Source organism: Anolis sagrei, chromosome 1 (assembly GCF_037176765.1).
Source record: "Anolis sagrei isolate rAnoSag1 chromosome 1, rAnoSag1.mat, whole genome shotgun sequence".
Taxonomy (NCBI): Eukaryota; Metazoa; Chordata; class Lepidosauria; order Squamata; family Dactyloidae; genus Anolis; species Anolis sagrei.
The window spans coordinates 194,573,856-194,599,611 of record NC_090021.1 but is presented as its reverse complement, the minus strand read 5'-3'; the positions used below and the strand labels follow the sequence as shown (position 1 = coordinate 194,599,611).

The following is a 25,756-nucleotide window of genomic DNA, read 5'->3' as shown; positions in this document are numbered from 1 at the left end:
AGTCTCTCCGCCATGCCACACTTTGGGCCATTTTGGGTGCCTGGGTGGGAAAGTGGCAGGCCCCTTCTACACTGCTTTATAAAATCCAGATTATCTGCTTTGAAGTGGATTATATGGAAGGGTAGACTCATATAATCCAATTGATACTATGGAATATATGGCAGTGTAGATTCAGCCACAGCCAGGAGCGGCTGGCCCCTGGCATTGATACTTTCCCCACTCTGGGGAATAACCCTCAATTTATCCGCAAGTTGTATCAAAATTCATATGTTTGTCCCTAAAATCTGCCTTCAGTTTATACAGGAGGCTGAATTATATATGACTGTATGTGGTACCTTCCTTTTTAGGAATTGCCCCTGTTTGGGGAAAGAAGGAATAATAATAATAATAATAATAATAATAATAATAATAATAATAACAACACTTTATTTATATTCCGCCTTATTTCCCCAAGGGTGGATCACAGCACACATACACAGCAAATATTCAATGCCATTTTGGATAGACAGGATAGAGACAGACAGAACAGAAGGAGGTATGTTGTGCCGACGTCCAGCTTTTTTTGACACCTTGGAGGTTGTGCTCAAATTCAGCCACAGGAGGTGCTATCGTTCCATCCTCTATGGAAGGAAGGAAGGAAGGAAGGGAACACAAAAATGGTGTTTAGTTTTGCGAAGTTTGTGGCAGCACTGAGCTGTCCATTATGTTTTTGTTTCTGGTTTTGGAGGTTTTTAATTTTTTTTTTACAACCACAAGAACCCACCAGCCAGCATGATCCCTGTTTTAGCATTCTCAGTCAATGGCCCAATTGCCTAAGACTTAAGGGGTAAAGAAGGTTAATTCCTCTTGACTAAGGGCCCTTCCACACAACCATATAACCCAGAATATCAAGGCAGATAATCCACAATATCTGCTTTGAACTGGGTTATCTATGTCCATGCTGCCATATAATTCCAGCTCAATGTGGATTTTATACAGGTATGGAAGGGGCCAAAGATGTTAGTTCTTCAACAGCTTTTCTGGACCCTATAACTTATAATACCACGGTGGAACAAGACAGTCAACATGACAAAAATGCTAATTCTTCAACTGCACCAAATTCCCTACCTGGATTTCACAAATGTTCTCGTTTTCAGAATGTTGCTCAGGGCAGCAGAGCTCTGCCACAATGCAAAATCTGAGCCCTTTTCTGGAAATGTGTGCATAAGCTCCAGTTTGGGATGGCATTTTTGTAGTTGTTTTTTCCTTTTTAAACATTTAAAAAGATTTGATTACTCCTGCTTTGAAGTCAGTAACAGCTGCTTCCTTAGGCTGATGACATAACTTATATCATATTTTCAAACTATATAACAACCCAACCTGCCTATGATCACAGATTCTGATTACGAACACAGAGTTTATGGTTATAGGGCTATATATTTGCGGGTGAAGTTGCTGCATTGCCAATGAATCAGATTGCTCTGTACAATTTCGAAGTCATGTTTTCAATTTGTATATTTGCATCATTATCAAAGATGGGTGGAAGGCTATTATCTGCCTTTGGGCCTAGATAGATCAGCTGCTCTTCTAAACAATTTACCTGGAGCAGAGGGGAAAGCCTCCCAATACAAAGCATTCCAATTAATTGAGGTATTTTGTAGCCTTGGAAACAATGTGAGAACTGTGAACTGAGCAACAATTATGGGTAATTTTTAGCCTCATTTGATCACCAAGGTAACCAGAGCCAGTTTTTCTACTTGAAATGCTCGAGAAGAGAGACTGCGCAGGAAGCATGTGACCAAAAAGGTTGCCAAACGTACACTTCTAGACTGGCCTCTTGCATGATCGAGTACTTGGCAGCTGAAGTGTGCAAACTGATTCCCTGAAAAGCTCTGTAAAGTGAAAAGACACTGTAGAATTAATGCAGTTTGACACCTCTTTAATTGCCATGGCTTGATTCTATGGAATCCTGAGATTTGTAGTTTGACAAGGGCCTAACACTCTTTGGCAGAAAAGGCTAGAGACCTTGTAAAGCTACAACACCCAGGCATACGAGAAGCTCGGCCTCTCATTGAACATCGAGAAAACAAAAGTGCTCTTCCAGCTGTCACCAGCCATTCCCTCTCCAATGCCAGAAATACAGCTTAATGGTGTAACATTAGAAAATGTTGACCATTTCTGCTACGTTGGCAGCCACCTCTCCACCAAAGTCAACACTGGCACCAAAACACAACACTGCCTGAGCTCTGCGAGTGAAGCATTCTTCCGAATGAAGCACAGAGTGTTTGAGGACCGGGACATCTGTAGGGATACCAAGGTGCTTGTTTATAAAGCCATTGTCCTCCCAACCCTGCTATATGCCTGCGAAACATGGACTGTCTACAGACGTCACATGCAACTCCTGGAACGATTCCATCAGCGTTACCTCCAAAAAAATCCTACAAATCTCAAATGTGGACAAATGTCAGTGTGCTGGAAGAAGCAAAGACCACCAGCATTGAAGTGATGCTCCTACACCATCAACTTCACTGGATTGGCCATGTTGTCCAAATGCCCGATCACCATCTCCTAAAGCAGCTACTCTACTCTGAACTCAAGAATGGAAAACAAAATGTTGGCGGACAGGAGAAGAGATTTAAAGATGGGCTTAAAGACAACCTCAAAAACTGTGGCATAGACACTGAGACCTGGAAAGTACTGGCCCTTGAGCGCTCTCACTGGAGGTCAGCTGTGACCCAGCAGTGCTGCAGAATTCGAAGAGGCACGAATGGAGGGCAAAAGAGAGAAATGCGCCAAGAGGAAGGCATGTCAAGCCAACCCTGACCAGGACCGCCTTCCATCTGAAAACCGATGTCTTCACTGTGGGAGAACATGTGGATCAAGAATAGGACTCCACAGCCATCTACAGCCCCACTGCCAAGAAACCACATCTGGAAGACAATTATCTTCGAGCTATGAGGGATCGCCTAAGTAAGTAAGTAAGTAAGTAAACAACACCCAGGATTCTATAGCATTGAGCCATGGCCGTTCTAGCACTCACTACTAAGCAAATATTACCTAAGCTGTCTTTTCCTCCTTCACTTTTTTGCTTATGAAAGACATACTGAAGTGGGGTAAACATGAAATAGTCACAACCAACAACAATGCCTGAATGCCACCATCTAAATCAAAACCTATGTTTGAGGCAGGGTGGCTGCAAAATGAAAGCCTTGTCCGAAATTGTTCTCAATGTGATTTTTCCCTTAGCCTATGTACATCCCATATATGTTGTCTGATCTGTGACAATTTCTGTGCATGACTCTCATAGTAATGTCATGCATGGAAGTATCATCCATTCATCATATTTGAAAAAGCCTATGTCTATCATTTCTTAAATTACAAACCTTAGCATTGCAACGTCCTAACAGCAAAATTACATTGTCTAAGAAACTGTATTCTTGTCAGGGTCGGAGAATCACTGGATCCATTTGTCTTTCTTTGCTGTTTGCCTGTCTTCTGCTTTGCATACATACTGAGAGTAACAGAAGGCTCAAAGCGCAACATATTAATTTATAAGCAAGATGTGGTTTGATGACGAGTGAGAAATCATTCATGTCACATCCTTGCTGGTGTGCTGTGGGAAGCTTATGAAATTGTAGTTGCTATTTGAAAAAAAGTGGAGTGACTGATGGGAAACCAGTTAAGTATTTTAAATCTATAACATGAAGCTTGATTATTAGAAAGGCCAACTGGGCTTATTCAGGTATTTATCAGATGAGCTTCTCCTTCCTACCCCACCACCACGTACTGATTGAAGGGTAGTAAGAAACTATAGTAGAAAAATGGTATAGATAATGACAGAAGGAGATTATGGCATGTTGAGATGTCTGTGGCCCACTGATGGCAAGGGATGGCAAGGGAAAATGTCAAATGTAATCTACCTGGTGTGTTTTCGAAGGCTTTCATGGCCTGAATCATTGGGTTGCTGTGAGTTTTCTGTGCTCTATGGCCATGTTCCTGAAGCATTCTCTCCTGACGTTTTGCCCATATCTATGGCAGGCATCCTCAGAGATTGTGAGGTCTGTTGGAAACTAGGCAAATGAGGTTTATATATCTGTGGAATGTCACGGTGGGAGAAAGAACTTTTGTCTGTTGGAGGCAAGTGTGAATGTTGCAATTGGTTCAACTTGATTATCATTGAATGGCCTTGAAGCTTCAAAGCCTGGCTGCTTACTGCCTGGAGCCATCCTTTGTTGCCTCCAACAGACAAGACTTCTTTCTCCTACCCTGGACATTCCAGTGATATATAAACCTCACTTGCCTAGTTTCCAACAAACCTCACAATCTCTGAGGATGCCTGCCATAGATGTGGATGAAACGTCAGAAGAGAATGCTTCTGGAACATGGCCATACAGCCCGAAAAACTCACAGCAATCTTATCTAGTTAGTGTTTAGCGATGCCATTTTTCAGTCCTATACCAGGTCTTTTCATATGGTGCTCATAACAAACTTGCTTATAATGAAATCCAGTGCATGTTTACTCAGATGTATTCTTCAATTAGGTCTGCTAAACCTTCTGCCAAGGTAAATATAAGTGAGAATGTGGTTTTACAAGGTACATTTACTTGGATGTTAAGTCCCACTGTGTTCAGTGTGGTTTATAAGCCTAGTTATCACATTGTACTGTTATAGTGCTATTATTCCACTTTAACTGCCATAACAACATTCTGTGGAATTCTGGGATTTGCAGTTTTATGAGAATCAAGAACTCTAAAGCTGAGAAATTTAAATGCCTTTCGCTAAACTGCAAATCTTTGTATTCCATATGATGCTTCCATTTCAGTTATAAGAATGATATACTATAAAAGAATAGTGTGGTGCAGCGGGTTAAATCGCTGAGCTACTGAACTTGCTGATCAAAAGGTCGCTGGTTCAGATCTGGGGAGTGGGGTGAGCGCCTGTTGTTAGCCCCAGCTTCTGCCAACTTAGCGGTTGACATGCAAACGTGAGTAGATCAATAGGTACCACTTTGGTGGGAAGATAATGGCACTCTATGCAGTCATACCAGTCACATGACCTTGGGATGTCTATGGACAATGTTGGCTCTTCAGCTTAGAAATGGAGATGAGCACCACTTCCCAGAGTTGGACACAACTAGACTTAATGTCAAAGGGAAACCTTTACCTTTTTATAGTGTGATAGGTAGATCTCATTATTTCTGGAATTTGTATCCTGCATTTCTCCCAATGTGGAATCCACATTTTAAAACTATAAGTCTGATTTTACATTCATAACTAATGCAGGATCCTGAATACAACTTACTATGGATTAGAGCCTGCAAACTGCATTTCACTTCAAGTGACTGAGTTTAGCTATGTTAAAAAAAACAACTGTGTAGCCTCCTTTAATGCTGCCGACTTCTAATTCGTTTTTTTTAAAAAGAAGTCATGTGGTGATTTATAAACTGCATCTTGAAAACTCAAGAGTATTTCCTGAATAATTTTGCAACTAAATGATCTGTTGGAATGGTTTCTTGCTCATCAGTATGGCACCTGCCAAAAATTGCTCAGTGCTGGAGACTTGCCAGCAATTCCTGATTAAACATTTGTTTTTAAAAATCTGTTTGGTATCTGTCCTTTTGCTCTTCTCCTCTCAATCTCTCCTCCCCCCCCCCCCTTTTTCCTGCTATTTGCTGTCAGCTATTGCTTTGGAAAGATTTTGTTCTGTATGTTTCTCAAAACCTTTGACAATTTTACAGAAAACGTAAAGGTAATAGTAGAAAGAATCACAGCTGTTGCAAGGGGAGGTATACTGCAAGCTGAGAAAGAACACAGGAAATAGTTTTTGCCATTTCTTTCAGGAAAGGGAATATATATTATACTGTATTTTTTTAAAAAAAGAGCAGAAGTATGAAGTACAAGAATCTACAGTTACCTACACATAGCCAATTGTGAATCCTGGATATAAATATATAGAAATAAATATATATCACTGGTATCCATCCATATTCCACCCACACCCAAACATACATGTGTGTGTGCTTATACACACACACACACACACACACACACACAGAGGCAGTCCCCGAGTTACAAACATCTGAATTACATATTGTTGTTGAGCAATTTGGAGTGGCTGTGGATAGAGGGATCCAAGCCATTGTGGGTTGTCTGGTGAGAAAAGAAGCCAGTATTCCAGAATAAATCTCACCAAGTTCAAGAGAAAGCCACTGAGGTTTTATTTCATTCCAGCTGGAAAGGATGGCAATTGCTGTAGCCTGCCAACAAAATCGACATACCCATTGGGCAGAGAGATACAATATATATAGCCTTCAGATTCAAAAGTTCCCATGCCCACCCCCCTGAGCTGGCTTTGTTATGATTGGCTGTGACATCAGCAAACCAAGAGGAAACCCCATGAGGACTCTGGCCCTGCTTTTGGCCACTCAGCCAATGAGATGGGAGGCGGGCAACAGGGAAACGATGAAATGTCTAGTTGACTGGATTAAGGTGACCGGTGTTTGCCAAATGGCTGGGCGATACCTTTTAGGCTCTCAAGCCTGGCTTAGGTTATTGTTTGATTCCATGAGTTAACATTCCTATCCAGCCCCGAGAGGCTAGGCCCTTTGTCACAATGTCCTGCGATATGGAGTTCATTGATGAAGTCGATGCTAGTTTCAGGAGAACAGGATGTGGCACAAATCCCTGGTTGCTTGGAGATGGAGAGATGTCCTTTGTGTTGGGTGATCCAGTATGTCCATAGACTCCATTGTTCTGGATGGCCTGGCTATCAGCCCTCCGAGGTCCAGATAGATAGAAAGTTCATAGGAACTCATAAGAGTAAATGGGGGGGGGGGGGGTGTCTACTCCTGAAAGAGTTATCATGGGGAAAAGGTGTCTCCACTGAAGCTTTATCACCAATTCTTGTTTCCATAACAAGCCAAAAACTCCAAAATCCAATTATCACAGACACAGAAAAAGAGTCGAAATCTTCTGAACAGAGGCACAGGCAGCAAAAAAAAAAACAAAAACAAAAAAAACCCCACAAACAAACAAAAACACCACAGGGATGTTAAACGTCTACATCAACACAAGCCACTGCATAGTTTTACTGCCACTTGTGAGTGAAGCAGATGCAGCAGTGGTGAGTCATTCATATTCCAGGAAAACCTCAGCTCAAGTAACCTTGAGGGGATGGGAAGAAGGCTATGGAGATAGCAAAAATGCGAAGCAATAGCAAAAACTCTAAGAACCCATTGGATCGGCCCAAACCCTATGAACCAACTATGACACACAAGTAAAATTCCTCGCAAAAGCTGCCAACCAGCACTTATGTAGAAGCATATGAACACACTGAACAATACAGGGCAAAGAAGGTCTATGAAGATTGAGGGCGATCTGCACAGGCGAGGGGGGGGGGGGATGCCTGGGATGGGGTGTATTTCCCCAGCATATCAATTACTTGAGAGGCATGTAAGATAGGTAAAAAAATCAAGATGAATTGTTGAATAATAAAGTTAGGATTATCCATGTCATCATATTTCCATTTTTATGTAAGGCTGTAAACGCTGACCAGTAAGGACAGCTGATTGGAAGAAAATCAACTCATCATTTGAAATGTGGTGTTGGGGGGGGGGGGGAGTCTACAGACAGTGTGGCCTTTTAAAAGGACAAATAAATAGGCTATAGAGCAGTGTTTCTCAACCTTCCTAATGCTGCAATCCTTCAATACAGTTCCTATGTTGTGGTGACCCCCCACCATAAAATTATTTTCACTGCTACTTCATACCTATAATTTTGCTACTGTTATGAATCGTAATGTAAATATCTGATATACAGGGTGTATTTTCATTCACTGGGCGAAATTTGGCACAAATACCCAATACGCCCAAATTTGAATACGGGTGGGGTTGGGAGTTGTAGTTGCTGGGATTTATAGTTCACCTACAATCAAAGAGCATTCTGAACCCCACCAACGAGAGAATTGGGCCAAATTTCACACACATAACCCCCATGACCAACAGAAAATACTGGAAGGGTTTGATGGGCATTGACCTTGAGTTTGGAGTTGTAGTTAACCAACATCCAGAGAGCACTGTGGGCTCAAACAATGATGGATCTGGACCAAACTTGGCACAAATACTCAATATGCCCAAATGTGAACAGTGGTGGAGTTTGAGGGGAAATAGACCTTGACGGTTGGAAGTTGTAGTTGTTGGGATTTATAGTTCACCTACAATCAAAGAGCATTCTTAACCCCACCAACGAGAGGATTGGGCCAAACTTCCCACACAGAATCCCATGACCAACAGAAAATACTTTCTGATGGTCTTTAACGACCCCTCTGACACTCCCTTGCGACCGCCCAGGAGTCCCAACCCCCAGGTTGAGAAACACTGGTTTAGAGCAACTCAAGATTGAACTGTCCCTAGAAATCAAGATGACTAAACTGAGACTGTAATAATTTGGACATATGATGAGAAGACATGACTCACTAGAAAATAATCCTTAGGAAGGTAATTGTCAGTAAAAAAAGAGGAAAACCACATTACAGATGGATAGACTGAATTACGGATACCACATCTCTATATTTGACAGATCTGAGCAGGAGTGTTGATGATACAGATGACTTGGCAGTGTCTCATTCATAGGCTTGCCATACATTCAAGTTGGTTTGATAGTTAACAACAACAATAACGCAAGCAATGACATAGCCATGTGTCCCATCATTATGGATGGCTAGTGTTCTCATTTCTTAAAAAGAATTGTGCCATATTTTGCTTTAAAAAACAAACATGCATGTTAATTTCAAAAACAGGTGAAACCCTAGCAATTGTTGACATGTGGGCTATCTCAGATTGTCTCATCCCAAATCCCTTTAAGCAAATTCACAGTAGGCTTCTACCTGGCTGTTCCATTTGTGGAGTCTGCTCCTTGGCAGGTGTTCACATTTAGCCGGTAATTCCTTCCCACCAGAAACAAAGTGGTTACCTCCGATTATGCATCTGTTCATTTGGAGGCTCGGTAGGATTTTGTTTTCATGAGAAAATATATTTCTAAATTAATTAAAGAAACAACAAAGGATATTTTTGTTTTTCTCAAGATTTTCCTATCTAACACTCACAGCCAGAGAAGTATTCAAAATCAATGCAGCAACTTCCCTCCCCTTTCCACTGTTGCCCATTGTAAATCTATTAACTGTGGTCTGTAATTAGGCCCACAGCTTAACCTAAAGGACAAATGGTGTCTACTGAACCGTAGCATTGGCCTTGATGGTGAAAAAAGGCCCCATTTGGTTTTACCAGCTGTGACTTTGGAGGAAAGCTCAATGACAGACAACACATAAAACTCAATAGATTAAAAGGTTTCCAGCTCAGTACATGCCCAAGGGGGTGTAATAGGGGGTCCAAACCACAACCAAAAATAAAATACATTTCTTTGGTCAGAGGAGTTGTATTTTCTTCTCATTCTTGCTCTCTTGTTACTTTACTTCTTGGTAATGAACCAACAGGAAGCTTAGAGTCTTTCTCCTCAAGATCTGTAGAATTCATTTTATTTTGGCACAAAGGCACATCTCCTTAAACAGCATCACCTACAGCACTGGTTCTTAAACTGTGGGTCCCCTTTGCTCAATGTTGGATCACAAAAATTTTGGCAACAGTAAAAAGTTTCTGAACACCACCTAGACGTGACACAAACCTGTTAGCAACAAAGTACAAAGCTTACAGTGGACTCTGCAAAAATGCTTCAGCTGTAGTTCATAAAAAGGAAAAACAGACTGTTTAGCAAAGCCTAGCGAATGCTGATTTATTTTCAGTAAAGGTTTATTTTGTATACTTCAGTAATTTAAATACCTGGAGTCACATAAAAAAATTCTCAGGCAGAAAAGGGTTGCAAGTGGGAAAGGTTTAAGAAGCCCTGATCTTGTAATGATCACAGATTCACTGGGGATGCCACAACTCCAGTGGTGGACTTCTTGGCATGGAATTGTGTGAAATGGGTACCATTTGTATCCTCCCACCATGTCTTTTCTGCTACTCTGGTAGTTCCCAACTTGTGGGTCCACGGGTATTTTTGCCTACAACTCCCAGAAATCCTAGCCAGTTTACTAGCTGTTAGGATTTATGAGAGTTGAAGGCCAAAACATCCTGGGGACACACAGGTTGAGAAGGACTGTGCTGCTCAATGAAAAATTACCTAAAATAGTTATCAAAATTATCCTTGGTAAGCTCTCTCCTTCTGATGATTTACAAGCAATCCCCAAGTTATGAACCAAATAGGTTCTGCAGGATTGTTCTTAAGTTGAATTTGTTTGTAAACTGGGGACCGGTACATTTTTAAGTGTAACTCCAGCCAAAAATCTATATCATTTTGTTGGGAAATCTGAGCTGTTAGGCTCAGAAATAACCCTCAGTTGGAGTGATGCCACCATAAATATAACAGCATACCAGAAGCAAATGTCATAACCAGCCGAAACCTATGTGTGGTGAGCTAGGATAAGCTTTCCCTTCCCTTTCCCACCATTATATTGATGCTGGTCAGGCTAGCAATATTTGAAGTTTTTCCACGCCCAAGAAGGTGTCCACCGACCATATGTCATATCATGAGCAAACAGCTACAGTATTCTAAGCACTATGGAAGAAGGATGAGGAAAACTCATTCTGCCCTTGAGAAACTGGATAATTTCCCTGAAGGACTGACACCATTTTGTGCTGATGTCAGATACCATAGCGCATTCAGAACAATCATCAATCCATCTCTTGTGTCATATGTTTGTACATAACCTGAAGGGGCTGAAATTCTTCCCTTGCTAGGAGATATATGAAGGACAGCACAGATCAGATCTTTAAAAAGACTGCAGGAGCCCTGCTTAGGAATACTACTTCTTCAGGGGATAAAGGAGCAGCTGGGGCATCCTGATAGGAAGGTGACATATGGCCAGGAGTCACACTTTTTCCACCACTGCCTATCATAATATTCATAGGGATAGAATATATCTGAGCAATGACAGAGACAATTGATTCCTTGTGCAAGACTAGAAGAGAATAGTTTAATGTAATCTAGTTACACAGGATCATACAGTCACAAAGGATCACAAGTGTAACAAGGCCACTAATTTGTAAAGAGTTTGTTAAGGAGCCACCACTTTCTAAGGGTTTATTAATTTGATAGCGTAGCTAACAGCTAGTAATATTGACTTGGTCTTTCTTTAATGTGTAGTGTGACTTAACTTGGAAAGGAATTGTAACAGAGATCGGGCTTTAAAAAAATAGTAACAAGTTTATTGAAATGTAGAAGGAGAGCGATGGTTTCAATGTTTCTTACTCTTAGAGGCACATATCTTCAAAGGTTACATTTATAATATTCCTTAAACAACTCTGGAAAAAACTCTTCCTTCCACTAAACAGATTTCAAACTTATTTTTCTTCAAACTGTGTTTCTTTCCTTAATAATTTACTTCAGTTACAAGCTTATTCTTTCTTTGTGATATTTCTCTTGCAATAGAGATTCTCACTGGGTTTCTTTCACCCTTTCTCTCATACACTAACTATCAATATAAATAAGCCAATTTGACTTATTTAAACTACTCAGGCTACAAGCCAAAACCTTCCTGATTCTCACTACTATAGAATCAGCCACTCCTTGTAGTTTTTAAACTACAGATTACTTCCCTGGTTCTCAACACACACTAGAACCAGCCTCTCCTGTAATTCGCTGACTACAGACTAACTGTTTTAAAATGGATGCCCTGCCAAGTGGCACTTGGCTCTGCCCCTATTTCTATGTGTAATACAATTAAAAGATATCTAGGCAGGGGGGAACAAAGAATCCCACCTCTGCCACCAAAACAAGGGATGATAAAGTATTATAAATGACCGATGTTATTGGTAGTATTAGCCGCCACCACCTCAGCTTTATTGGTCTGAGGAACCAAAGGTGTGAATGTGTTGTAGGTAAGGTGTGTTTGCCCTGGATTCTTCTATGGCTTCTTAACTGGCTGACTGGACTTTAAAAGTGCTTGACAGACTGGAGCTCACACCAGTTAAAAGTGAACTAGAAAAAGTTTATTGAGCTTTAAACAAACATCTACTCATAGAACGATCGGTACAGAAGCGTAATTCAGATGTAGAGGCGTAGTTAGGTTAAACAGTTAGATCTACTGACAAATAAAGCTTTTATTAACTGTGAGTTTCCTTAAACACACTGCTCTATCCTTAGAAACAGTATCTCTTGGAGAACAGACTCCTATCTGTCTCTCCCACAGGGCAATAAGATATCTAAACTTCTCCTAAGTTTAATAAGACAAAACTCTCTTTTACTGGTCCTCTCAACACAGTACAACCCTAGCCTTTGTCTCAACCTTATTCCCTAACCTTAAGGCTCACTTCCAAGCTTTCTTTCCCTGTCAGAACTCTATTCTAGCTTCCTCTCCTAAAATCCTATCCTTCTGTGTCTGATGTCAAGACACTTCTCCCCTGTCAAAAGCTGACAGCTTTTTTCCCCTCTCTCAACCGACCCCTCCCCTAATTGCTCTACCCAATCATGAGTTGGCTTGACTTCTCCTCCTGCTTCTGCCTGTCTTTCCAGATGAAAGCTACTGATATTCAGGCTTCGGCCTGGTCGCCTAAAAGGTAGATTTCACTACACCATGGTAAACCAGCTCAACATGAGCTGAGCTGGCTACCATCCCCCTTAGTTATGCAACTTTAAATACTTACCCTTTAAAGCATCTATCTATAATTATACATAACTGCAAGTTAAAAATTTACACTTCACCACAACAAGCATTTCCTATTGTTCAGAATTCAGTGTCAAAAACCAAACTTTGCCCTGTTCTTGAAACCTGGTCAAGTGGAATGGATGCACAACCATTGGTTGTATTTTACATATAGGAAATAAAAACTGCTTGAAAGGTACAGGTGGAGATGTTGCTCTGATGTGCATAAAAGGATGCTGATGCCGCCAGTTATTAATGTTATTCCATCATGTTGTTAGAAGAACATGGTATCGAGGGGCTCTCATCATTGTGCCATTGTCATCCTTTTTTAATTGTGGTCATCAACTTACAAAGAACAATAATAAGAAAGACCCTGCACTCAGGTGTATGAATTAAAGACATGACTCAAAAGGAAAAGAAGTGGTGAAAGAAGAGGAAAATCACAAATTCAGGGATGAATCATTTCTTTATAAAGAAATAATAATAATATCGATGACAACAACAACAACATTTTATATATTATCCACCTCTATTTTTGGCTAGAGGTTGGGCACAACATAGTCAAAGACATCTATAAAAGCACATATTAAAACATAGTTAAAATACAACCATAAAAGCACATATTAAAGCACAATAAAAATAAAATGTGATTTTAAAATTTATAGTTGTTATATAACAACTTTATGTATGAGATCCCCTCCAAGTTCAACAGCCCTGTTTAGGGCCATGGCTTCCATGATTGAGGCCCCTTCCATACTGCCATATAAAATCCAGATTATCTGATTTGAACTGGATTACATGGCAGTGTAGACACATATAATCCAGTTCAAAGCCGATAATGTGGATTATCTTCCTTGATTACCTGGATTATAGGGCAGTGTAGAAGGGGCCTGAGTCTATCCATTTGTAATGTGGTCTTCCTCTTTTTCCAACTGCCCTCTACCGTACCAAACATCATTATTTTTTCTAGTGAATCATGTCTTCTCTCGAGATATTCAACATGTAACCGTCTTTAGAACTCTTCCTTAGTATTATATCCTTCTGTACTGATCTGAGATTTCGGTGTTGTGACTGAGATGGATCTGTGGCATTTTGTGAGGTGGTCCAGGTTTATATATTTATTTATTTACTGCATTTATATCCCATCCCTCTCAGCCCGCAGGTGACGTGGGACGGTTTACAGTTGGTGCTTCACATTCCTTCCTGGCAGAATGGTGTCTTGGGGATGATCAGGATTGTTGGAGGATAGTCTCTGGGTTATGTTTGCAAAACCCACTGACATCCATTTTATCTCCCCTTGCTATTCTGTGAGTCTGTGGAGCTGTTCAATGAGAAGGTAGCATTGGACCATGCTGATCAATAGTATGTATAGTGTTCCCTCACTTATTGCAGGTGCTGTGTTCCAGGACTATCCATGAAAAGTGAAAATCCATGAAGTAGGGACCCTATATGTGTATATTGCATTCTGAGGATGAGGCAGAAGTGAGGAGAGATTTAAAGGCACCCTGTACCAAGTTTGCCCTGGCATGAGACTGCTTTGATTTGTGAACCACCCCCCCCCCCCAAATTCTCTCCATTTTTCTATCTTATTGTGTGGACCTTTCAATGTAAGTGTCTTCCCATCGACTAAAATGTGTTTGTGCGTGTTTTCTAAATTTACCTCCACATATGAGATTAGTATGCATCGCACCTGGCTCTCTGATTCAGGTGGTGCTTGGAAGCCGCTTAGTGGAACATGGGCCTGAGCTTTAATGTCAGTGAATATAACCTATCACATTACTTCCTAATAATAAATGTGATAAATGATGCCTATCCTGCAAGTATTTGGGGTTTTTCTTTCTCATTTTATGCTAGTGTTACACCAAAAGAGAAAAGTAATAATACATTCAGCTCAGATAACATGACAAACTGCTATGAAATGGGATAGTTGAAATGCTTTTGAATAGACACAGATGAATAAAAATGGTCCATTTATTACAGAGCCATTATATCTTTACTATGTTTTGATTTGTTTTGAGTGTGTGAGGGGGGGGGGGAGGGAAGGAGAAAGAGGGAGTACACAGACATATGTACATCCACGTACAAAAATGAGAAGAAAATCTAAATCTAGCTTCTCTTTGCTCCTTGACATTGCTCTAAATTATGCTATATTTATGACACATATCCCCTCCAAACCTGTTTTAAGAGAGCACGATTTTGTTATATATTAATATGAATTAAATATGAGTTATATACTAGTACAAAAGCTCTGAGGGTGTTCCTGTTATGTACTGCTGCTGTGTTACGTACTTTCTACTATTTCGGTCATCAGCTATCAGCTGTTTTCATCCTCTGTGTGGAATAAGGTCATAGCATTGTGGATCTAAAAGTTCCCTCTCTGTGAAGGAAGTCTCTCTTGTTTTTGGCTCTAACCCTGTGCTTTGTTTACATGTCCTTAAACTAAGGGCCCTTCCACACAGCCCTATAGCCTAGAATATCAAGGCAGAAAATCCCACATTATCTGAGTGTGGAATCAACTTGGTTTAAAGCAGATATTGTGGGGTTTCCTGCCTTAATATTCTGGGATATAGGGCTGTGTGGAAGGGCCCTAACTGATCTAAAAGGGAAAAATTAATGCCCTAGTAAGATTGTAGAAGAACTTCCATTTTCTGTATTATTTTAGCCTATAGGAACTGGCGAAGTAAGCTTGTCAGGTTGGAAGTCTCCTGTTCTGGGGTGAAACCCAGAGACCAGGGGCCCTTCCACACAGCCCTATACCCTAGAATATCAAGACAGAAAATCCCACAATATCCGCTTTGAGCCGGGTTATCTGAGTCCACACTCAGATAATGTGGGATTTCCTGCTTTGATATTTTGGGATATAGGGCTGTGTGAAAGGGCTCCAGGAGTGGGGTTCCTGTGACATTAGAAAGATTTCACAGAGCAAAGGTCAGCAAATACACCAGGATAAAAGGGATAAATGGGTCCAGATAATATGGCAGCCAAGAAAAAGAAAGATTCAAAGGATTTTTGGTAGGTGAAAAAATACACAAAGTAGAAAGAGACAATGGATCTATCATTGTGGATGGCAATGTAGCTGCTTGATTTCATAGATGCTCTTCCCATAGTTGCCCCAAGTGAAACTGGAGCTCTCCCCAAGGCGGATTCCCTTTGATGAAGGCACGATGAAAATACATGATACACATATTGGAAAATATATTGGATGTAACCATATTAGAAATAGGAATTAGACAATATATGAAATCGCAAAGGGAAATGTATGTATGCCTGAACTTCACTTGGAAAATATTCTGTTCTTAAAAACTGCAAATTAAGAGGCGAGAAAGAGGCCAGGGTCCAAGAATGCCAAAGACATCTGGCTAATATCATGCCTGGTACCTAGCAGAGCTTATCATAAGATTAATGAGCTGGTCATCAAGAGGCTTCAGGAAGGACTTATCTTGAAATGGATGGTAGCTTTTGCTATCAGTAGCCTAGTAGACACTCTAGCGTGGTGAGCCTCATTAATAGCAGTTCCCTAGATAAAGGTGCTTAATGAAAAGATTGAAGGTGTTGAAGTTAAAATATGCTATTGGAGTCAATGTAAAAGTAGAATTTTGTGACACACATCGTGATGCTTGTATGATGCATGCATATTATTTTAAAGGGTATATAAACCAAGGCAATTCTTTTGATCAGTACTCTGTTTTCTGGACTACCAGCAGTGTCCATATCCAGTTGGCGCCAATCGAGAATAAACCATGCTTTTGCAGACCTCAGGAACTCTCTTTGTCTCTTTTCATCAAACTTTCTCCCTTCAGACACTTTATCACCTTTAGACACTGAGCACTAGCAGGAGTTCCATACAACTCAGCATCTGCAGGTGGAGTGGCACAACAGTTCATCAAGATTGAATCTACTGTTGCCATCACCCAGGCTCCCCCACATATGCTTCATTTCTGATCCCATGCAACCTTATTTACAGAAAAGCTTGACTGGGCAGTTTTACCATTCATACTTCACAATTATAGTACTGTTATTCCACACTATCTGCCATGGAATCCTGGTATCTGTAGTTTAGGAAGGGGCATTTAGAATTCTCTGCCAGAGAACTCCAGTACTTCATAAAACTTCAAATTCCAGGTTCCATAGGATACAGCCATTTCAGTTAAAGTTCCACACAGCCCTATATCCCAGAATATCAAGGCAGAAAATCCCACAGTATCTGCTTTGAACTGTAATATATGGCAGTGTGGACTCAGATAACCCAGGCCTATTCCACATAGCTGAATAAAATCCCACATTATCTGCTTTGAACTGGAATATATGGCAGTGTGGACTCAGATAATCTAGTTCAAAGCAGATATTCTGTGATTGTCTGCCTTGATATTCCGGGATATAGGGCTGTGTGGAAGGGCCCATAGTGCTACAATTCTGTACTGTGAACTGGGCTCAGCTCATATCATGCCTTACAGAATAGGATGTCTCAAACCTGCTTTGTTTCTAATGCCATGATGGGCTTTAGTGTGCATCTGTCATCTATTGTCAATCTTTTCTCTTTGTCCTTGGCCTTTTTGGTGTTTTGATATTAATATGGACATGTACATTAGCTCAAAATGGGTGGATATGAGTTTTCTTGCTTTAAAACTACCTAGTGTTCAAAAATAAAAAAAGTCTGCCATCTTCAATGCTGGTCTCCTTGATATCTATCACTCTGCTTGGAGAAGAGAATTGCAGGAATTCCCTGAGCTTTCAGAAGGCTCCCTCTGACCTGGCAATCCTATACAAACTGGAGATATTTGTTAGTAGCCTGTTTGGGAGCAGTTACTGCTAGACAACAGCAATTGATCAACTGTTGTGATTTATTTCAGCGACACTCATAGAATGTTTGCATTTTTCAGGAATCCCCCTCCTACTTTGTTCCAACCGGAAAGCTGGTCCAGAGGATTCAACCACTTCATCTCCCAGTAAGTAGTGTCCCTTTTTGTTTTTAGCTGCTTACTCTGCAAAATGCTAGAGAATGATTTGTGGAAAAACCTTGAAAGCCACATTTTTCCTAGCTGAACAAGAATGGTTTTTTAAACTTTAATTTACATTAGAAAATAGTTGGTCACAAACTGCCGTCTTTCATTGTTTTGAAAACTAAACAGAAATCCAAGCCATATCGCATATGTTATGATCTACTCTTGAAATAAATTCATTTATCTCAATTCTTCTGTGCTTCTATTTTCCTTATTTATTTGTTAAATTCATGTTCTAGTTTTCCATCAAATGGAATCAGATTTCTGATTTGTCTATGAGCTGGAAACAACATCATGTCACTTGGTGGGCTTCCAGGCTGGAGCAGGGACTTTAGGACAAGGACAGTTTTTAGAATCCTTAGGAGAGCGACAGTCCACAAGAGTTGTTTTTCCATCTCCTAGCTTATACAGCACTACTCAACACTAGCAATATTTTACAATTATATTGGCTCAGTTGTGGTTCATACTTTAGTTTTTACTTTATGTCAAAGATCAGCAACTACAGAGGTCAGACTTCCACATTTTGGAAATGAGACCTGAGAAATCTTCTGATGTTCACATCCTAATTTCTGACTATTCTCCTAGAAAACTGAAGCGGTTGGAGTTTGATATTTTTAAGACAAAGTATTGTGGAAGTATTTCAGTTTTTGGGGAGGGACATGCATGGGAGAGGCCGAGCGCTTTGGAGGGTAGAGGGGGCTACTTGTGACTTCCAAACCACTCCTTATTTCTGTGGCTGGATCTACATTGCTCTATATCCTAGGATCCGATCCCAAATTATCTGCTTTGAACTGGATTTTGTGAATCTAGACTGCCAGATAATCTGTGATAAGAAGATAATCTTGGATCAGATCCTGGGATATAGAGCAGTTTAGATACAGCCTTGGTTTGTTGAATAATATGTAACATACAGAGAGCTGGACCAAAACATTTGGCTGGCTGAAGCAAAGAACGAGAGAGAGGTTTCTTTTGTTAGAGTTCATTTCTGAAGTAGCAAGTTGTAAGTGATGCAAGGATCAATGCAGCAGGGAATGAGCCAAACCACCTGGCCAATATTGGGTGGTTACAGCCAGGGTGGGACAGCTGCAGGGGGAATAAAGGAACCAAAGTACAATTCCTTTGGGTGGGTTGTTAGAGGTGGGTCATTGTAGTTGGATTGTTGGAGAGGTGTGTTTGGATGAGTTTGCTGGAAGGAGTTCGGAGTTCTACAAGGCTTGTGCCTCAAAGAGAACATTTGGACTCTGTATGTATATATGTTCTTTTATAAACTCTGCAAAAGACAACGATTGAGTTTGTCCTTGGTCAAAGGCAAAAAGCTTCCATGTCAGTGAGTGTCTGCATTCATCTTCATCATGACATCTTTGACCTACGTACAGAAACCCCCTCGATGGACTGTCACCTTGTCGTGGTGAGGGGGCTTGCGTGTTCCGATGAACCTGTAGGCACAACAACTGGAGTCGTGCACTCCCAGGAGTGGCTGCGGGGGAGGTCCCAGACCAAGCACAGTCCGAAGACCCAAAGACCTCAACGGCGGAGCAGGCGGAGGATAACATGGCACATGTTACAACGGCTGCGAAGGCGGAAGAAGGCTGCAACAGACTGAGAAGCCACGGTCATTGTGTTAAACTACATCACCAGTGGAACCTCACTCTGTGAAGTCTGTGTGTTGATCAGTTGTGCACTGACCTCCACACATTAAAAAAATCCACGCACAGGCGTCTTCCACAGAAAATAAAAACCAACCAACCAAAGTCCCATGGCGATCAGCGAGTGGCGACGGGGGCAGGACTGTGAAATCTGGAAGCCCCTAGTCACAGACTGGCACATGGGCGGTGGGTACGGACTCAGTCGTTCTACCTCAAGGTCCGAGGCAGTTGAGTAGTTCGGCAGCTGTATCCACGACTGAGCAGCCCTATTGAGGACCCACTCTGCTCACCCCACATGGGGAGGGGGCTAGAAAAGGTGCCCCAAACATAGTCTGCCTCACTCATCCCTGACTGGACTGCCGCGTCCAGTGGGGTCACCACCCTGCGGCCAAAAAAGAAAAATGAACTTCGGTACGTGGAACGTACGGACTCTGATGGACAACAGTGGCAGTGAACGCCCCGAACGCAGAACTGCCATCATCGCAAGGGAGCTGGGACGCTTCAACATCGACATAGCAGCCCTTCAGGAGACCCGGAGAGCAGGAGAGGGACAGCTGAAAGAAGAAAAAGGAGGCTACACCTTCTTCTGGAAGGGACTGCCCAAAGAAGACCAAAGAATGCACGGAGTTGGCTTCGCTATAAGAAATGATCTGATGAAACATCTGTCCGAAGCACCCACTGGTATCAACGAACGTCTCTCCACCCTCCGAGTTGATCTTGCCAAAAACCAACGGGCAACCATCATAAGTGCCTATGCACCAACACTAGACGCTGATGAAGACATCAAGGAGAAATTCTACTGTCAGCTGGACACCGTCCTATCGGGGATACCTAAGGAGGACAAAATCATTCTCCTGGGGGACTTCAATGCAAGAGTCGGGCGAGACTTCGACCTGTGGCCAGGCACCATAGGAAAAGACGGGGTTGGAAACAGCAACTCAAATGGCATCCTGCTTCTCACCAAATGTGCGGAGCACAACCTTGTAATCACCAACACGCTCTTCCGCCAGAAAAACAAGTTCAAGACATCATGGAAGCACCCCCGGTCAAAGCATTGGCACCTCTTAGACTATGTAATCACACGCGCCAGAGACCGCCGTGACGTGCTCCTCACAAGAGCCATGATAGGTGCTGACGACTGCTGGACTGACCACAGGCTAATTCGATCCTCGATGGCTATCAAGATCGCCCCCAAACGCAGACTCCAAGGAAGGAAGACAAGGCGCAAAATGAACACCCAAGCCCTTCAGGAGCCCTCCAGGCGAGCCCATCTCCAAACAGCACTCAAGGACCATCTACCCACAGAACACCCCGAAAATGTTGAGGAACATTGGAACAAACTGAAGACCTCCATCATCCAAGCTTGCGAAGAAACTATTGGATACCAAGCCAAGAAACATCAAGACTGGTTTGATGAAAATGACATCGAGATCCAACAGCTAATTGACAAGAAAAGGAAAGCCTTCCAAGCATGGCAGAGAGACATCAACTGTGCTGCTAAGAAAAAGATCTATGCTAGTGCAAAAGCTGAGGTCCAAAGAAGGACAAGAGAACTCAAGAACATCTGGTGGACAAAGAAGGCCGAAGAAATCCAACACCTGGCAGATACCCATAATGCTCAGGGATTCTTCAAAGCCACAAAGGTCATCTATGGACCAAGAAACCATGGCATACAGCCTCTACGCTCATCAGATGGAACCAAACTCCTGAAGGACCAAAACTCAATTGCACTACGTTGGAAAGAACACTACCAAAGCCTCCTGAACCGCAGCTCCAATGTGGCCGACGAGGTCCTCTCACAAATCCCACAACAACAAACCAGGGATGAGCTTGCAGCACTGCCTAGTTTGGAAGAAGTCAGCAATGCCATCAGCCAACAGAAGAATAACAAAGCCAGTGGACCAGATGGGATCCCTGCTGAAATCTTTAAAGAGGGAGGACCTGAGCTAACACACCAACTCCACCAGCTCATAGAAAAAGTGTGGGTGACCGAGAAAATCCCAGCAGATTTCAAGGACGCCACCATCATCACCCTCTTCAAAAAAGGGGAAAGAACAGACTGCGGAAACTATCGAGGTATCTCCCTTCTAACCTCCGCTGGGAAAATCCTCGCAAGAATCCTTGCAAACCGCCTTCTGCCCCTCTCAGAAGACACCCTCCCAGAATCCCAGAACGGCTTCCGCCCCGCCAGAGGAACCGTGGACATGATCTTCACTGCACGACAACTCCAAGAAAAATGCAGGGAACAAAACCAACCCCTGTACATGGCATTCATCGACCTTGCAAAGGCATTTGACACAGTGAATCGCAGCGCTCTCTGGACCATCCTCCACAAAATCGGGTGCCCTAACAAATTTGTGAACATCCTGCGGCTCCTCCATGATGACATGATGGCAACAGTCTTGGACAGCAGTGGCTCCCAAAGTGACCCATTTAAAGTGGAATCCGGTGTCAAACAGGGATGTGTTATCGCCCCAACTCTATTCTCCGTCTTCATCGCTATGATACTTCACCTTGTTGATGGGAAGCTTCCCACCGGAGTGGAAATAATCTATCGGACAGATGGCAAGCTATTCAACCTCAGCAGACTGAAAGCCAAAACCAAGGTTACAACAACATCTGTTATAGAACTCCAGTATGCTGATGACAATGTCGTCTGTGCGCATTCAGAAGAAGATCTACAAGCCACTCTAAACACCTTCGCAGAAGCATACGAGAAGCTCGGCCTGTCACTGAACATTGAGAAAACCAAGGTGCTGTTCCAGCAGTCGCCAGCCAATCCCTCTCCAATGCCAGTAATACAGCTTAATGGTGTCACATTAGAAAATGTGGACCATTTCCGCTACCTTGGCAGCCACCTCTCCACCAAAGTCAACATCGACGCCGAAATACAACACCGCCTGAGCTCTGCAAGTGCAGCATTTTCCAGAATGAAGCAAAGAGTGTTTGAGGACCGGGACATCCGTAGGGAGACCAAGGTGCTTGTCTATAAAGCCATTGTCCTCCCAACCCTGCTATATGCCTGTGAGACGTGGACAGTCTACAGACGTCATATGCAACTCCTGGAACGATTCCATCAGCGCTGCCTCCGGAAAATCCTGCAAATCTCCTGGGAAGACAAGCGGACAAACGTCAGTGTGCTGGAAGAAGCAAAGACCACCAGCATTGAAGCGATGGTCCTCCAACATCAACTCCGCTGGGCCGGCCACATTGTCCGGATGCCTGACCACCGTCTCCCAAAGCAGTTGCTCTACTCCGAACTTAAGAACGGAAAACGGAACGTTGGTGGACAGGAAAAGAGATTTAAAGATGGGCTGAAAGCCAACCTTAAAAACTCTGGCATAGACACCGAGAACTGGGAAGCCCTGGCCCTTGAGCGCTCCAGCTGGAGGACAGCTGTGACCAGCAGTGCTGCAGAATTCGAGGAGGCACGAGTGGAGGGTGAAAGAGAGAAACGTGCCAGGAGGAAGGCGCGTCAAGCCAACCCCGACCGGGAACGCCTTCCACCTGGAAACCAATGCCCTCACTGCGGAAGAAGATGCAGAGCAAGAATAGGGCTCCACAGCCACCTACGGACCCACAAGGAAATCCATAATGGAAGACCATCTTACTCGTCCAACGAGGGATCGCCTAAGTAAGTAAGTAAGTACGTACAGAAATCAGCCAGAATGGCAATGAATCTTACTGGATCACACCTCCTGAAAGATCACTTGAACCCATCCTGTATATAAGACAATTGTAAGAATTGTAACCAAAATGGCATTTATTTTGGTCTTTAAAATAGTCATTTATTTATATTCATCTTGCCCTCCCGGGAGTGGTAAGCAATCTAGGTGGGATTATTTGACTCTTTTTCTTCAGGGCCCTTCCACACAGCCCTATATCTCAGAATATCAAGGCAGAAAATCCCACAATATCTGCTTTGAACAGGGTTACCTGAATCCACACTTGGATAACATGGGATTTTCTGCCTTGATATTCTGGGATATAGGGTTGTGTGGAAGGGCCACCAGACACATTGTGAGAGGCTGAGAATTAATGGCTAGATCATCTCACTTGGTGAGCTTCCAGGCTGGAGCAGGGACTTTATTCCAGCACATCTTCTCCTCCTGCTGGAGAGCACGGAATAAACTGGGGTTTTGTTTCTTTCCTGTGGCAGGGAATGATCTTAGCTTATGTAAACATTGGCTACATTCTGTAGTCAGTATCACAACTCTTGAATGCCAGCTAAAAAACATGATGGGAAACTTCTTTGCTCTCCTTTTTGTAAGCTACTGAAATACTTGGAAGCGTCTGTGTTTGTAAGACAGCGCCTCATATTTACAAAAGTAACCAATGTATAGGAATGAAAATACTCACAATTAATCAGACTAAGGCTTGTAGAAGCTCCATCCAAGGTGGCCAATGATATGGGTTTGTGGGAGTTGTAGTCCAAAACATTTGGAGGAACAAGATACCTCATCCTGATTATCTATCTTTCCTCTTCCTTTTCTACTTTGCACCCAAGAAGCGGTTGTCATAATGTATGACAAGCACTGAATCATTGTTTATTGAAGGGTTGGTTTCCACTTAAAAAGTTTTTTCTTTGAAAAAAAAAGAGCGGGTAATAAAAGCATCAGGCTGTACAGCATTGAACTGTTCAGCCATTAGTGATAATTGGCTCATTTATATGCATTAGTTATGCATTTGTCAATGCCTAACTTCTGACAGCTTCGCTTTGATAAATTAAAGCCAGTGATTGTAACACGTCCATTCTGCCTTTTATCCCCATGTTAGGACCTTGCCTGATGTTCCTGTCACCCTTGTGATGAGTAGTTGACTTTTCGATAATTCCCATTATCTGCCTTCTTCCTGATGCCGAATGTCATTTGCATAACAAGCATATCTGTGGTCCAGACCTCTGTTGTTACATCGAAGGGAGCATGCATCTTCAGACAAGTGTATTTTGAATTCAGCTCAGGACAAACAATATTCTCCTCCCTAGCTAGCGTTATCCAGTCTTTTGGGGTCTTTTGTACAAAGGGTCTTTTGTACCCTAGTGCTATGCTACAAATGTCTGTTTTCCTTCCACCACAATTTACACCAAAAACATTGAAATGTATGTTAGTTCATCAGGTTCTATTTATGTATGGCTATAGAACAGTGGTTCTCAACCTGGGGTCCCCAGATGCTTTGGCCTTCAACTCCCAGAAATCCTAACAGCTGGCAAACTGGCTGGGATTTCTGGGAGTTGTAAGCCAAAAACATCTGGGGACCCTAGGTTGAGAACCACTGCTATAGAACAAGCACTGGTTAGGAGCTATATTTAGTAGCCAAGCACTGAAGAAGGTGCCTTGACCCACCTAACTCTGCAGCCAAGTTTAGAGATCATAATGCTCAAAGCTATGGAATCTTGGAATTTGTAGTTTGTTGTGTGGTGTAATGTAAAATAAACTATGTGTAGTTCACATTTGATCTGCTTGCACACTGCCTTGCCAGAGAAAGAAAATATGCCACACAGATGAACAGTGAATAACAAGTAGTTTACTCTTTGTAGTTCAGAACATATGTACAATGTGATCAGTTGTATGAACTAACATAATGTCCTTTTATGAGAGATTTAAAATGGTCTTTCTTTGTCCGTGTAGATAAACTCTTTCAGCAGCTCATGAAGAGAGGGAGCACACTCCAAACGCTGTCTCTCTCTGCTTCTCTTCAAGCACCTGCATAGCTCGAGCCTGAACAAAAATATAGCAGTAACCAAAAGTCCCAGGCTCAGCCTGCTCCCTGGGTATAGCCTGACCAATCAGCTTCATGCATCTTATTTTATAGTTGAAACACACACACACTGATTCCTTGCATGCTTCAACATGTTGTAGCACCAGTATGCTTTGGCAAAGAAAGCCAAAGACATTGTAAAACTACAACTCCCATTGAGCTATTATAATTAAAGTGGTGTCAAACTGCATTAATTCTACAATGCAGATACACCCTGCGACCCTGATTTGTGTCTCAGGGTGTATATTTTGTACCATATCTTAAACTAGAAAGTTTTCCTTTAAAAATTACACAGTAACAAAGCATCCTAGGATATTTTTACCCAGACTTCCAAACTGTGTGAAAACTATGTGAATACAGCATTAATCTCAAATTACAGAAAATTCTTGTTCATTTAATTTCAAATCTTGAAATGAAGATCAATTTTCTAGACCTCGAATTCAATCCCCCAGTTTTCATTCTCTAGGAAAAGAACAGAATTCCCATGCTAGTCTCTCTCAAGCCTGGTAAAATAGAGATATTCAATTAGCTGGCAAGTGCTTTGAAGTTCAAAACTCTTTTAAAAGTTTTGCTCACTTTGAAGTACTGAACTGATAAAAGGCTTTGCTAACTGAAACTGGACATTTCTTGATCAAATGTCACTGCAAAGAAGCTGGCTGAAAGGGCACATCCTCGTTT

At 42.1% G+C, this 25,756-nt stretch overlaps 1 protein-coding gene across 5 annotated transcripts in view; it reads left to right on the top strand.

Moving 5' to 3' along the window:
* Positions 1–25,756, top strand: part of MYO3B (myosin IIIB) — a 310,362-nt gene that overhangs the window by 87,785 nt on the left and 196,821 nt on the right. For all 5 annotated transcript variants that reach the window (XM_067471635.1, XM_060778850.2, XM_067471630.1 and 2 more), the window contains one exon: positions 17,556–17,621. In XM_067471635.1, coding sequence (XP_067327736.1) covers positions 17,556–17,621 — 66 coding nt within the window. The remainder of the gene's footprint in view (positions 1–17,555; positions 17,622–25,756) is intronic.